Raw genomic sequence first — 15,370 nt, 5'->3', positions numbered from 1 at the left:
GTTCATAAATTGTATCTCAATAAAGATACTGCATTTCCAAATTATAGGAACCATAATAATCTTATCCCATTTATTTGTCAAAGCTGTGCCCAGGAGCCCTTACTGTGTGGCCAGCAGAAGGCTAGATGGTAGATGCTCTGAAAATGGAGAGATGAATGAGACTCCTCAGTCTAGAAGGGGATCTTGGTACTAGAATGATTATATATGCAGGCAGTGATTAAAACCTGTGACTCGGGGCTTAAAGGGATCCACATTGCAATCCACTGGTTAGAATCTTGAGATTGTTTGACCTTCGGCTCATTTCTCTTTTCTAGATCTGTCAGATGAGGACGACAGCACTTTTTTCATAGGGGAAGCGCTCGGCACCTGCTAGGAGCTACAGCCCTTACAGGTTACAGTCCCCTGGTTGCGGTGGGAAGTGGACTGTTTTCCCATTGTACAGCTGCGAGCTGTACAATGCTGCGGACGGGTCAGAAGAGAGAACCCAGGTCGTCCCCGCCTGAGTCAGGGTCTCGGAAAAGCCCGCAGACACCCACCAGTCGCCAGTCGTGGGTTTCAGGAGCGTCTGCGGGCCGCGCGGCCCCGTTGGGACGAGCACGCGCCCGAGTGGGGCGCGCCCGCGCGCGTTTGTGTCCCGGCGGTTGCTCAGCAACCGGCTGGCGGGGGCGCCGCGCGGCGATGCAGAAGCCCGGCGGGACCCTGAGCGCGGCGGTCCAGGAGCACCTGAGGCGCTTGTGTCTGCGCGAGTTCCCGTGCGGCACTGGCAGCTGGGTGCGGGCGCCGGCGGGGGCGGCCGGACGAGGGACTTGCGGGGTCTGGGGGACGGACAGGACGGACCAGGGGCGGGAGGGTGGGCCCTAGGGGCCGCCAGCTGCAGGATACGGCTGATCTGGAGAGGCCTGAGGAGGAGGTTTGGATCTGGGCATTTAGGGAGCGGCGTGACCTGGGGTGGGAGCTGGGCCACTGCCGCGGCAGACGGGATGGCTCCCCCAGAGCGCCCCCCACCCCGCCTGACCAGAGAGGAGGGCAGGACCCTCTCTCCTGAGCACATCAGGCTGACCTGGGGTAGGGTTTCTCAACCTGTTAGAGACACCAGGCTCCTTTTGGGGTGAAAAGCTTTTCCCCGGGGAAAGAGCTGCTCAACCTTCAAGTGCTCCGGAACACCTAGGGAGAGGCCCCACACCGCGGAGTGCGGGGCAGGGGCAGGGGCATGGGCGGCGTGGGGGTGGGGGCTTGTGGAGGGGATGGTGGTTTCTGAGCCGGCTCTGTCCTGAGGCCTGCAGAGGCTGGTGGGTCTGGAAGAAGCAGCTTCCTCCCTCCTTTCCTGTCCCTTGTCTCTAAGGCCAGAAACACTTCCCTTCTGAGGCTTCTCCCTGGGGAACAAGTCTGGCTCAGGAGAACTAGAGCAGGTGTGTCTGCCCACGCTGCCCCCCCCCCCAATAAGCTCCGTGCTCTTGCTGGGGCTGGGGGGCATGACAGGGACAGCCCACCGCCCCTCAGAGGTGCACAGGAATATCCTGAGAGTCTGGAACGTTCCCCTCACACTTGCTGGAAAGCTGGCACCCCCCACATTGGTAAAGCACTAAGGGGAGGTCAGTGTTCCTCTTCTCATAGAGGAGAAAACGGAGACACTAATCAAGGAACTAATTCACTTGTTTGTTTCATCAACAAACTTTGTTGCACACCTACTGTGTGTGCCTGGCGTCCTTGAGGTGCTTTTGGGTTTCACTGATGTCTCTCAAGGGTCTCCCGGAGGAAGGGCTGGGAGACAGTCAACTCTGGGCCACTGTGATATGTAAATACAGAATTCACCTTTCCAGCCTTGCCACTTCTTCCTCACAAACCTTTCCTTGGTTAATACATCCCCCAGATGACCTTTTGCACCTTGTAGCTTCTAGTACATAAATCTTTCTGAAATGTTTGGGTGCTTTCCCCTGTTTCTTCAAGGTTCCCAGCTTGAGTAAACTCCTAAAGGCAGGAATGTAGTTCTCGGTCTATAGTTCTATCTGGGGCTAATAATCAGTCAAAACTATTGAGTACTCACTGTCTAAATGTCTAAGCTCTTTGTCCCTGATTGTCCTGAATGTTACAATCTGCTCTATTTGGGGCGTCTCGAGTCCTGGAGAGGGCTGAGTTACTGAGCAGCGAAATTCTCCACCTGCACCACTGTAGAATAAGTCACGCTTTCTTCCTCGAACGTGGCGAGCATGGAAGGAGCTGGTCCCCAGAGAGGAGGAGGCCGGGAACCCTGGGGAGGAGACGGTGGAGGCGCTCCTGGGCCTGGTCCGAAGCCCCAACTCACCCTGGGCTCTGCCGGAGGGCTCCAGCGCAGAGGACCATTTTCTGAAGGAACTGGCCATCCAGAATCCCCTGGTGCTCAAAGACACCTTCTTCTACTCCTACTTCAGGTCCCTTCGGGTGGTGGACAAGCAGGTAAGAGCTGGGAGCTGCTGGTGGGGAGGCCATCCCCCTACAGAACTGCAGAGTCCTTAGGGTGGGACCCCAGTGTTCAGTGGGAGGCAGGGTGGGAAGGTCGTCGTGCCCCCCAAGTTAATTTCACCAGCCCCTGCAGCAGGGAGACCCAGCGGCTCATTTGTTGTGTGTCTTTCCTCGTTCCCTGTCCCCGGGGGGGGGGGGTCGTCCAGGTGTGTCTTGCATAGCTGACTTCTGCTGCACCCTGCGGTAGGCCCCCTGGGTCCTAGGACAGACCTTTAAAGTATCTGTATTGGTCTTACTTAAACTTTGGGGGCTCGGGGTTAGGGAGGGTGGGCATAGTACTGTATGTTACTTTCTGTTACGAAAAAGCTTTCTTCGCTTCTAGCAAATAACAGGCCCCAAAACTGCAAACTGCTCCTCCCCAAGAGAAACTGTGAATTTACACAGGACTGGGCATGGGGAGTGGGAGCCGCTCCTACCAATTTGCCCGGGACCTTGCGGGTGTCAGCTCTGAAAGTTTTGTGTCCTGGGAACCCCTCAATCCTGGGCAAACTGGCATGGTCATCAGGAAGGACCCTAATGTCTTTGAGGCCACAGACAACTGAAGATTCACAGATGGAGCTCTGAACTTCCGGTCTGACTCTGCTGCGCATCAGCTAGCGGTTTCTTACGGCCTCAGGGTTCACTGCCGCCCAGCAGGAGACAGCAAAGAACATGGCATCCCGGCCCTTGGGAGCTCAGAGTCTAACAGGACACTGAGCTGACAGTTGGACAACACCCCTAGGGGGCAGGGTGGGCTGGGGTTGAGGCACAGGGATCCTGGTGGGATGTGCCGGAGAGCCGCTAGGGAGGTCGGTTAGGGCAGGCGTGAGGTGACTCAGGAGGGGAAGTGGCCACCTGTTGCTGTCCCCCATGGACCCTATTTCTGCTCCGCAACTGCCTCACCCAGGAGAGCTCTCAGCTTCCTGATCTTCCCTTCCAGGTGAGCCTGGTGGATAAAGGTCTCCTGAAATTTCTGAATCTTGAAGAGTTGGTACTGAGTGCCAATCAGATCAAGGAGATAGACGCCATCAACCTGCCCCCAACACTCAGGGTAAAGGAGCCCAGACTCCCTGTGGCGTCTTTGTGCCGGCTCAGCCCAGAGACCCTGCCCCTGCCTTGTTCTGCCGCCTGAAGTTTCAGCCAGTGTGGCTGTATGCCAAGGGCCAGCCCCAGGCTTTGGAGAGGGAAGCCAGATTCCTCAAAAAAGTAGAATTTCTATGTGACCCAACAATGCCATCTCTAGGCATATGCCCCACAGAATTGAAGGCAGGGACTGGGATTCTTGCAGCCAAAAGCAGGGCCAACCCAAACATCCATCCACAGATGAGTGGCTAAACGAAATGTGGTCTCTCCAGACCATGGGGTGTTGCTCAGTCATAAAAAGGAATGATGCATGCCACAGCACGGGGGAAACTTGAAAACATTATGCCGAATGAAGGAGACCAGACCCCGAAGGTCACATATTAGGGGGTTCCACTTGCATGAAATACCTAAAAGAGGCAAATCCACAGGCACCGAAAGTAGAGCAGAGGTTACTAGGGCAGGGGTGAGAGTGATGGGGAGTCATTGTGGTATAGGACGGGGGACCCACTGTGATGGAGACAGAGCCATCTGGGGTGGTGAGAACTAGGAGCGGTGATGGCTGCACAAGTGGTGCCGCTTAGCACCACCGAAATAGGGAACATGGCAAATTGTATGTATGTTGCCACAATAAAAAAAATCATTTTTTAAAGATTTTTATTTATTCATTTGACACAGAGAGATCACAAGTAGGCAGAGCAGCAGGCAGAGAAAGAGGGGGAAACAGCCTGATGAGGGGCTCAATCCCAGGACCCTGAGATCATGACCTGAGCCGAAGGCAGAGGCTTAACCCACTGAGCCACCAGGAGCCCCTGTGGTCTCAATTTTAAATTAAATATGGAACTTTGTAGATTTTGTGGCAGAAGGAACTCAGAAATGTGGCTCAGTGCCAGGCTTAGGGAGAAACCAGATGAGGCTTCGGAGCAGAAATCCAAGAATGTGCTGTCATCCTCCACCTGAGTCCTTACTCCAGCCCGGGACCCTCTGGCTCTCCCAGATACAGGCTGCCGTGGGATGAGCACTTGCCAAAATGCTGCGCCTGTCCCCATCCACTCCACCATCACCTCCCATGCCAAATTTTAACATTTCCTTCGCAAAAGGAAAAGAAACTTTCCAAAACTCATTGCAGAAATACTTGTTCCCCAAGTGAGCAAGAGAGAATGAGAGGGAAGAGGAAGAGGGAGAAGCAGGCTTCCCGCCGAGCAGGGAGCCCCATGGGGGCTCGATCCTGGGACCCTGGGATCACGACCTGGGCTGAAGGCAGACACTTAACCGGCTGAGCCACCCAGTCACCCATTTTTCCCCCCATATTTTATTTTATTTTATTTATTTTTCCCCCCATATTTTAAAGGGAGCCTAGGCGGGCACAGGGCGGCAGGGTCTGAGTACTTCCTGGTCCCACCCCGCTGTTTCTCGGAGAGGGAGGGAGGAAGGCTGGAGAAGGACAGACTGGAGGTCACGGGCACTGTCTCTTCTGCTCCCCCCAGGTGCTGGAGCTCTACGGCAACAAGATCAGCAGCGTGGAGTGTCTGTGCACTCGCCCGCCCCCACACCTCCAGCACTTGGGGTTGGGTCAGAACAAGCTTCTGGGCCCCTTGGAAAGTCTCTATGTCACCGCAGACTACTGGTAACTCCAGAGCCCCGGACAGAGAGAGAGAGAAGGGGTTTAAGCCTTAGGTTTGGGTCTCGTCTTGGAGAACTTAGCTTTGCTCTTTTTTTTCTTTCTTTTTTCCCTTTTTGCCTTATTCTTTTCTATAACTGCTGGTTGGCCACCAGCCCCAGACCTAGGATTCGTGTCTCTGACTGAATAAGCAAAAATTCCCACCGAAGCCCAGGGAAGGGGAGCAACGGGTGGCGGGAGTGGGTCAGACCTTTCGTTTTGATGCCTTTAGGGCAGGGCTGCTCAGCTCGGGCACTGCTGATGTCGGAGTGGTCAACGGTCGGTTGTGGGGCTGTCTGTACGCTGTAGGAAGTTGAGTGGCACCCCTGACCTCCACCCACTAGAGGCCAGGACCTCCCCCACACCAGCTGTAACTACCCAAAGTCTGTAGACTCACACCATGGCCAGAGTACCCTGTGTTCGGATTTTTTTATTTGGAAAACATACCTCCTGCTTCATACCAAGTGTGAATTTCGTAAAAACACGGAAGTGAAACCTCTGTCTTTCACTGCCTTGAGATTCAAAGGAGGGTACCCTGTTCATGGATCTGTTTTGCTGATGTCTTCCCTGTCTTCTTGAAGGCTGACATCGGGTAAGGTTCATGTGCTGGCCCCTAAGAGATGTTCTTCTTGGGTATTTCCTGTTGACTGACCACCCAGCCTTGCATCGCTGGGCTGTCCAGGCCAGGAAAGCAGGGCGGAAGGCTACGGGAGGGGCCCGAGTTCAGTCTGCTGGAGACCAGAGGCTGTGATGTGCTGCTGAAATGTCCTGCCTTCTTACTGCTGTTCTCAGACCTGGCACCTGTTTGCTTTCTCGTTTGTGTGTGGGAAGAGCACCCGTGCCCCCCTTCCTGGCCCTTTCTGCCAGACTGGGGTGGAGGGCGCCTTCTTTGTCCTCATTGGCATTCTTCTCTCACGTGCCCCCAAGTCCTGAATCACAAGGTTTCCCCTCGATGAGTCAGTCGGGCTTTGGAAGGTATCCTCCTGCATCTGGACCCGTCGAGTTTCACGCACCCTCTTCCCAGGTCCCCATATTTACTGGCCTCTCTTACCTCTGCCCATGGCTTCTCCCCACGTGGCTTCCTTCTGTCTTCCTTGCCAGTGTCAGTCTTTGTTGAGAACATTCTGGATGCATGGTGTTGCATCAAGATCTATGGGTGGTACCAAGAGTGCCACTGAGAAAAAGAGATCTCTGTAAATGGAAGTGATGGCAAGCAGGATGTGACCAGGGCCATCTCTGTCACAGTGAGGATGGCAGGGTCACTGAGAGGGGTGGGGGAGGGGCAGTAGAACCAAGAGGTTCTTCTCCCGCCCTCCGAGGCTCCCCTCCTGCCCTCAGCGTGGGCCTGTGGTCTGTTCTGGACACGAGGTGCTGGGGCCTGTTAAGCAGGGGAGGCCCGGCACGGGACCACAGCTGCCTGTGCCCATCCCTGCACCCACCCGGCCTCAGGACTCCCGGAGGGTCCCGCTCCCCTTCTAGGCCGAACCTCGTCTCCCTGGACCTGAGCTTCAACGACCTGACGGACCTGCAGGGCCTGATTGCCAGCCTCCGCACCCTCCCGCACCTGCGGGTGCTCGTGCTCCAGGGGAACCCGCTGGCCCTGGTGCCCTACTACCGAGGCCTCACCATCGACAGCCTGCCCCAGCTCTGCGTGCTGGACGACATCACCGTGTCTCCCAGTGAGAAGTATCAGTTCCGGGGGCTCAGCCGGAGTGGGGGTGAGGCGGCCGATGGGCAGACTGGGGAGGGGCTGGCATGGACCCTCCCCCCCCACAAGCCTCTGCTCGCTGGTCAACCATCGGACTGGGTGGCCTGTCCCCGCAGCTCCCCAGTTAGTCAGGGCTAGCTCACCTTCCTGATCAGAGTTCTCTCCCAGATTTTCGGTGCCTGTCACTGGGATCTGGAGACAAGTGGGAAGGAGGCTGAAACCATCCTAGGCCAACAGGAAGCATTCTGTCAATCCATTTCTGTACTTTTGTGGCGGCTTGAGATCACCCCCTTGTGGCCCACACCACAAGCTGCATCAGGGCCTTCTCGAGGTCAGGGCAATGGAGTTTGGCAATCATAGCTTCCGGTCTTGTGTGCCAGGCTGTGCTAAGGTAACATCGAGTCTTTATCTGTAAGCATCCTGTAAAGCAGCTACTATCATTCCCGTTATACGAATCCGGAAAACAAGGCTCAAGAGGGGTATCTTCAAGTCCCTGTTTGAATTCGGCAGAACTGGGATTTGAACCCAACTCTGCAAACCATGAGGCTCAACGCGGGAGGAGGGGAGAATGCAGGGACCTGGCTGGGCATGGCCTCCCCTGCCGTCCCGCTCACCTCTGCCCCTTCCCCTCGCAGACCTCTTGGCCCGTGAGGCCCAGCTTGTGGTGACTATTGGAAATGTCAAGGGCGTTCTGGACACCTCTATCCTGGACCCAGAACCGGGGCCTCAAGGCCCTTTTATCTCCTACAGCTATTACGTGACCTACGACTTTGTGGAAGATGAAGAAGGAGAAAGAAGCACGCATGGTGGCGTGCTGGCTGAGGTGTGTGCCCGCGGGCTGCCCCGGGGAACAGGGGACACGCGCTGCCCTTGCCTTCACGGGGTCTCCTGTGAGGCAGAACCGCTTCTTGGGGCCCAGAAAACCCCTTTACTCCGAGCTTTCCGGTTCACACTCTACTCGGAAGGGAAGCGGCTCTATTCAGCCCCTTTCGTGCAGCTCGAGTTACCTGTGCTCACCTCCTTCCTTTGCCCTGGAAATACATGCAGAGGGCCTCTCAAGGAGCAACATTTACAACCAGCCTGGCTGTCCCCCACCCCGTGCCTCTCCCTAGTCACCTTCTCGCCAAAGCAGACCCATGGGTATCCTCCAACCAGGAGAGGCGGGGCACACCCGAATTCCTGCAGAAATTTTACTGCTCCTACTCCCAACACAGACCTCTCAGAAGTGGCAAGACGGGCATTTAAAAAAATATATATTTTATTTATTTATTTGACAGATCACAGGTAGGCAGAGAGGCAGGCAGAGAGAGACAGAGAAGCAGGCTCCCTGCTGAGCAGAGAGTCCGATGTGGGGCTCAATCCCAGGACCCTAGGATCAGGACCCGAGCTGAAAGCAGAAGCTTTAACCCACTGAGCCACCCAGGCACCCCCAAGATGGGCATTTTTAAAAACTTCCTGCCCGAGCCCGCGCGTTTGTTACGGCTTCAAGTTCACCGCGGCGTAGACACCTGCTCCCGCACAGGCGCGACGAGAAGCCCTCGCACATTGTCCCCCGGGGTCTGGGTCTCTCCCGCAGATCGTCAAGCCCTCGCCCAGCACCGAACAGCTGGATGAGGACATCCCTGAAGAGCTCTTCCGGGAGGCCGAAGACTCCCCGGAGTCCGGGCTGTCCAGCCAGTCGGGAGAGCTGGAGGAATCGGAGGGCTCGGGGCACCTGCCCAGGGTGACCGACTCCGCGGAGGAGCTGGCCAAGCTGCGGCCGCGAATAGATCCCCGGCTCTGCCCCTCCCCGGGGTAAGGACGGAGGCCAAGCTGGAGCGGGGGGCGGGGGGGGGCGGGGGTCCCTCGAGCTCGGTCCGCACCCCCTCCCGGCCGGACAGCAGGTGCGGCGGGGTTCAGTGTTCCAGGCCCCGGGAGCCCTCCTGCTCCCCGGACGCAGCTGCACCTTCTTTCCCCCAACCGCCAGGTGCTCGGAATGCGGGGCTGGCTGCGGTCCGCGCGCAGGTCAGAGAGGGGCAGCCCGTCCCCCGCCCTCCGAGTTGAAGACCTTCCCAGTCCGGCTTTTCCATTCATCCGGGATTTACTCCGGCCTCTGACCCGTGGTGTGGATCTGAGTCGCGGGTTCTTTCCCACGCACCCACCCCCAAAGCCCACCACGTGGGCGTCGTGCCTATCACGTGTTTTGGGGGGTGCTTTTTGTTTGTTTGTTGCGTATCACATGTTTTGTCTTACTTGATAAAGAATCTTTTTTGGGGGATGGAGAATTTCACAAGAACTTGAAATCACTTCTCATTTAGTCTGGAAGCTCCATTAAACCGAGTTTTAAGTCATTGCAAAACACGAGCCTGGTTTGGGGCTTTTGTTTTCGTTTTTAACAAACTTCCTGCTATCAGCTGGGTTGCTATCTGTTTCTTCTGAGGACCAGAACTCAGAAAACAGAATCTGTGGCTGAGTTCTAATGAACCGAGCCTTCGCCCCCACAGATTTTGCAGCCCATGCCTTAGTTTGGAAACTTAGTTAGTTTCTCTTGAAGCTAAAAGAGTTTTTTAATTTTTTTAATGACTTAAAACCTCCACTGAAGGTACATGATACAGGCTTATGGAGAGTATGGGGGAGCTGCCTTGGGCTGTGGGGCTGAGTTCCTGTGGGTGACAGTGACGGAGGCGGCTCCCCGAGCTGTCAGAAGAGGGGGAGCCCCCAGCCAGCCCCTAGCCAGGCTCCCCAGTAAACCCCAGTTGACAGCCTTGTGGTGGTGGTGGTGGTTGAATTTTGGGAAATAGCAACAAAAAAGTAAGAACCACAAATGATTCTGCTTAAAAAAAAAAAAAAAGTCAGTTAGAAAATAAAGGTTTCTTCTCCTGTATCCATTGAACTCATGCCATAGAATGAATTGCTCTTATTTATTTATTTATTTATTAAGGAGGCTCTACATCCCAGGTGGGGCTTGAGCTTAGGACCCCCAAGATCGAGAGCCCCCATTCTCTCCCGACTGAGCCAGCCGGGCGCCCCAGAGGGAATTACTCTGAATGGTTTTGTGCGTAGAGTTCCTTGTTTTTTTCTTACACACTCATATATATGAACCTATATACACCTATAATTTTTTTTCTCAAAAAATGTACTCATATTCTGTCTCAGTTTGAAATGTGCTTATTTCGCATGTGGCTGTGGACACACAGACCTGTTATTTAAAAAACAACAACAAATGATTCAAATGTAACCCACATATACAGAAGAAGCCACCTTGCGGCCAAGTGATGAGGCTCAGGGAACCACTGCCCTTGATAAGAAACAACAGACCAGAACCTCCGAAGGTTCCTTATGCCCTTCCCTTCTTCCAAGGGTCACTGTCAACTCAACAAACACCACTAACTCGTGTGCCTCTCTTAGACCTTCCTATACATGGCCTCGGGCAGTAATGCCGTGTTCCTGGCCTCCCGGTGACGGCGCCCCGTCTTCCTCCGCCCCGTCCCCAGGACTGTTCTCTTCAGCACCGGCCGCGAGCCCTGGACTGACGTCATCCCCTGCCACTATGAGATGCATCACACGCTCCGGGACTTGGTGCCCCTCAAGGCCTTCCTGCTGGCAGGGACCACCGTGACCATCGTGGAGGAGAAGGTGGGTGACGGGGTTCCCACGCTCCGTGCGTCGGTCCCCTTGTCCCGTCTTCCGATCTGTCAGGGCGTCCCGGGCTCCTGCTGCCTTGTAGGCGAGGTCTCCGTGCCTTTCCGGCAAGATCCCGGCCAGCCCTGCGCCGGCCTCCTTCACTCGTGGCCACCTCGCTGTCCCCTAGATTCTCGCCTGGCCTGCAGTGCCTCCAGCTGTCGACGCTGTGTTGTCTTCCAAGAGCGGAAAAGGGGAGAAGGACAAGAAGGGGCAGCAGGACAAAGACAAGAAGGCAAAGGACCGGAAGGACCAGGCTGGGAAAGCAGAGAAAGAGCCGGTGCCGAAGGTGCGGCCGGGCTGCCCGGTGCCCGGGGCCGGGGCCGTTGCGGTGGCCGGGGGCGCTCTGGGCCCGGTCCCTGCCAGGCCCCATTCACTCTCCCCGCCTCTGCCCCCAGGAGCAGAAGGCGTCCAAGAAGAAGGAGCTTCCTAAGGAGCTCCGGCAGGACCCGCCCATCCTGCGGGTGCTGGGCAGCGGCTTGGTGGCCTTGGAGCCCCTGCTGGTGGGGGAGCCACTGGTGTCCGAAGTGTGCAACTTCGGGGTGATCCGCACCTTGGAAACGGACAACCTGATCGCCCTCAGGGTAGGGGGGGGGGGCCCTGCCACACCCCTCCCCACCGAAACAGTGCTGGGCCCGGAAGGGCTATGCAGGCCTCTGAGCCTCCTCTGGAAGGCCCCGTGTGGGCAGGCCCCGGGGAGGCACGGGGGGAGGGGGCGAGAGGAGGAAGGGGAGGAGGAGGGGGGGGGGCTCCACCCCGGCCTGCAGCTGTGCCCAGCTCCCAGCTCGCTGCAAGCAGCCCTCTTAGGTGTGAGGAGCCCCGCCAGCGGGCAGGTCAGGTCCCCTCCTTCCTGGGCCTGGGGGGGGGAATCTGCAGCCCCCCCTCCCCAGCATCCCCCAACTCCAATAAGCCTCTCCCGTTCTTTCTCTCAGGATGCAAAGAAGAACAAGAACAAGAAAGCTAAAAAAGGTAAGAGCTAATGATGGCCGCGGAGAGCGGGGAATGTTTCCTGAGGACCTTAGTCTGTCCCCTGTGATCACAGGCCACAGCCCGGGGGGCTTGTAAACAACAGACATTTATTTCTGGCAGCTCCGGAGCCAAGGAAGTCCAAGACCAAGGTGCCAGCGTCGCTAGGTAAGGGCCCACTTCGTGGCAGCCCCTTCTCGATGCGTCCTCACATGGTGGGAGGGGTTCGGGGACTCGCTGGAGCTCCTTCTGTAAGGATCCTGATCCCATTCTCGAGGCTCTACCCTCATGACCTTGTCATCTCCCAGGGCTCCCCTAAGACCGTCGCTTCTGGGGGTCAGGATTTCAACATGTAAATTTTGCAGAGACACAAACATTCAGACCATAGCAGGACCTGGGGAAGGAGCAGCCTGATTTGGGGCCAAAGAAATGGAAGGACCGAGAATCATATCTCCTGGGCAGCAGGAGGGCCCGACCCACCCTAAGGACCTAACCCTCCATCTTTCCTATGTCCCTGAGACAGAAGCAGCCAGCTGTGGATCGGGGCCAGAGAGGGACCTGGGGTAGGAGGCAGGCGAGGTGGGAGGGGGCTGGGTTGGGCCTGGCCCCGGGGTCCTTCGGGCTTGGCAGTCTGGGGCCTGTTTCAGGACATTGGCCGTCTTTGCATTCTTTAAAGTCCTAGAACCCCTAGTCCCCAGCATAGTAGGCTATCAACATGGGTTGACTCAATGAATCAGCTCATAGGTGGTATTTAAAACCATGAAAATATGTGTACTTACGTTGACAGAGAAGAGGAAAGGATTGAGCCCAGCCCCCCGGGGGACCACTACAAAATTTGAGCAGGAGGGGACAAGACCTGGAAGGATCACATTTAACCATGTCCTAAAACAAAACTCAAAGATACTGAAAGGAATGCAAAACTACCCCCCAAGTTGGGGCGCCTGGGTAGCTCAGTCTGTTAGGCATCAGACTCTTGATTTCAGCTCAGGTCATGGTCCTCAGGGCTATGAGATAGAGCCCCACTCTGTGCTCTGTGCTCAGCGTGAAGTCTGCTTAAGATTCTCTTTCTCCCTTTCCCTCTGCCCCTCCCCCAACTCACATGCTCTCTCTCTCTCTTTCCAAAATAAGTAAAAGCTTAAAAAAGAAAAAAGTGCCCAAGGTAAAATTCACATCTACCATCCAGCAAAAAAACTACCACACTTGCAAAAAAAATTTTTTAATATATAAGGGGAATTTATCAACCGTAACTGACTCAGAAATGACTTATGTGTTAGAATTAGGAGACAAGGACATTGAAGCAGTTATTATAATTATGTTCCATATATCTAAAAAGCTAAAGGGAAGATGGTGGTATGTAACAATATGGACTATAAACTAAACTTTTAGGGATGAAAACAACCATGTCCCATCAGAAATACATTCATTGGGATTAATGGCATATTAGATAATTCAGAAAAAAGGATAAGTAAACTGGAAGCAGTAGAAACGACCCGCAATTAAACTCATAAAAATGGCTGGAAAAAAATTAACAGAGCATCCGTGTTTTGAGACAAATTCAAAGGAACTGATGTCCTTCTAGTTGGAGTCCCTAAAGGAGAGAGGGATAGGTAGAAAGCATATCTGAAGAAGTAATTGCTAAACTATTTCCAAGTTAGATGGAAATTATAAATACACCAATCCAAAAAGTTCAGTGAACTCAAAACTCAAGAAGCATGAAGAAAACTAAGCCAAACTACATAGTAATAAAACTACTTAAAATCATTGATACAGAGGAACAAAGATAAAGACAACAGCAGTCTTATCATCGGGAAAATGCCAAACAGAAGACAGTGAAAGAATTCTTTTTTTTTTTTTTTTGACAGTGAAAGAATTCTTAAACACTCAAAGAAAAATAACTGCCAACTTAAAATTCTTTTTTAAAAAATATTTTATTTATTTATTTGACAGAGGTCACAGTAGGCAAAGAGGCAGAGAGAGAGAGAGAGAGGAGGAAGCAGACTCTCTGCCGAGTAGAGAGCCTGACATGGGGCTCGATCCCAGGACCCTGAGAGCATGACCTGAGCTGAAGGCAGAGGCTTAACCCACTGAGCCACTCAGGCACCCCTCAACTTAAAATTCTTTACCCAACAAAAATATCTTCCATAAACAAATGTGAACCGAACACTTTTCTAGACCTACAAATGCTGAAAGAAAGTATCACCAGCATACTTCCATTACAAGAAATGTTCAAAGAAGTCCTGTAAATGGAAGAAAATACTAGATGGATCCGAATCTGCACAAAGAATTCAAGAGCCCTGGAAATGCTAACTGTGGTTAAATATAGAGACTCCTTTCTTATTATTTAACTATGTTTAAATGATTGTTCATTGTTTCATGGAAAGATGCACTGCAGTGCCTACAGCACCAGTAGAATGTAAGGATAGCAGAGAGACGAAGGGTGGGAGTAAGGAAGGGATGACAGTGCATCACTGTGTCACCATCAGGCTCCTATTTCTGTGTGAAGTGTCCTCTCCCCTGAATATGGAAACTCAAAGGACCTAGAATAGCCAAAACAACTTTGAAAAAGAACAAAGAACATACACCAATGGACTTCAGGAAGGACCCACGCAGATTTACGATCAAGCCACCGGGTTAAGATGGTCTTAATTTTTTTTACACCTCTGTAAATCCTTTTATTGTCTGGTTTAATTGACAGTTGCATTGAAATAGCTGCATCTGCTGTTAATCTCTTGTGTTGCAGTGTTGGAAGTCGATGGAGAAAACCCAGTCTCATGGATGTGTAATTGGAAAAGGGAATATTTTAATAGACTTTCAAATAATGATATTTTTCTTTGATAGTATGTCAAATTTGACAACTAGTAGTTTTTTAAAGGCTGTTGCAGAGTGAAAACAATCTATATGAATGCATTTTTGGTAGTCAGTTATGTTACAATCCATTCATTGGTCTGCATTGCCTCTTTTTTTTTTTTTTTCCATTGCATTTTGAAGGGCTGTCTTACTCATGCACAATCTGTAACATCAGACATTGGTTATTTGTTCACTGAGTATGCAGATCTTTCAACTGTTGACACATTTCATTATACATCATCCAAAAATCATGTTCCGCACCTATATCATTAGAAGAGTCTTTGAGGACTGGGAAACTGTTAACGTTCATGGTAGTAGATACAGTATTTCAAAATTCTAATTTCTACTGGAAAGCTCAAATGTTATAAATTCATCAAAATGCGTTCCGTTGTCTTCCCTGAAATGCCCGACTTCATGCGCTGTTTAGAAAATAGCTGCCAAATAGTCACGTCGGAACAACCGCGGTTAGGGTTCTTCCAGGTGAGGACGGCGCTCCCAGGCCCGCGCAGCGGCTCGCCCTGCAGCGCGCACAGCTGCGCCCGGCAGATGACGGCCTGATGACAGGTGGCCCCACGGCTCCTCCCTGCGGGGAAGGGGCTGGGATCTCAGACTCGCAAACCGCGCTGCCCCTGGGCGTGGAGGACGGCTCTGCCGGTCCAGGGCGGCCGAGGGGCAGCCGGCACGTCTCTCGGGACTCACACGCGTGTTTTTATTTCTCAGAGAAGAGTAAGTCTGCGGTTCACATGGACGACGGCGACTACCAGCCGCAGCCCCTGACGGTGGAGGTGCAGGTGCAGCTGAACCAGTACCGCTCGGCCGAGGAGGCGCTCCGGGAGATGTCCCTGTAGCGCGCGGGATTAAAGGCTGTTCTGGCGACCGCGGCTCCGCGTGCGTGTGCCCGGGAGCGGGGCACCGGCTGGGGGCGCCCCGCGGCCTCTCCGCCCGCAGGTGCGCCGCGTGGGCGCGAAGCC

General features: G+C 53.9%; 1 protein-coding gene across 2 annotated transcripts; it reads left to right on the top strand.

Annotated features, from left to right (window-relative positions):
- Positions 1-633: 633 nt before the first annotated feature.
- LRRC43 (leucine rich repeat containing 43) lies at positions 634-15,275 on the top strand. 2 transcript variants are annotated; one of them, XM_013056402.2, is made up of 13 exons: positions 634-771; positions 2,173-2,433; positions 3,419-3,529; positions 5,046-5,185; positions 6,698-6,936; positions 7,562-7,749; positions 8,503-8,720; positions 10,400-10,541; positions 10,717-10,875; positions 10,985-11,170; positions 11,519-11,555; positions 11,676-11,720; positions 15,120-15,275. In XM_013056402.2, exons 1-13 carry the CDS (start codon positions 679-681, stop codon positions 15,245-15,247), a joined length of 1,947 nt encoding a protein of 648 aa, XP_012911856.2. In that variant the 5' UTR covers positions 634-678; the 3' UTR covers positions 15,248-15,275. The 2 variants fall into 2 exon arrangements, with proteins under 2 accessions (XP_012911856.2, XP_044929669.1); XM_045073734.1 differs by having other exon boundaries at positions 13,725-15,275.
- Positions 15,276-15,370: the final 95 nt, after the last annotated feature.

The sequence above is a fragment of the Mustela putorius genome, unplaced genomic scaffold (assembly GCF_011764305.1).
Source record: "Mustela putorius furo isolate JIRA1106 unplaced genomic scaffold, ASM1176430v1.1 tig00537248_pilon_pilon_pilon, whole genome shotgun sequence".
In the NCBI taxonomy this organism is placed as follows: Eukaryota; Metazoa; Chordata; class Mammalia; order Carnivora; family Mustelidae; genus Mustela; species Mustela putorius.
The sequence above is the reverse complement of the archived record's forward strand: the minus strand, read 5'-3'. Positions and strand labels throughout refer to the sequence as shown.

Coding starts and splice junctions, on each gene's coding strand:
- LRRC43 (XM_013056402.2), top strand. CDS start 679: ATGCAGAAGCCCGGCGGGACCCTGAGCGCGGCGGTCCAGGAGCACCTG. Junction 8,721..10,399: donor CGGCTCTGCCCCTCCCCGGG/GTAAGGACGGAG, acceptor CCCCGTCCCCAG/GACTGTTCTCTTCAGCACCG. Junction 11,171..11,518: donor ACAACCTGATCGCCCTCAGG/GTAGGGGGGGGG, acceptor TCTTTCTCTCAG/GATGCAAAGAAGAACAAGAA.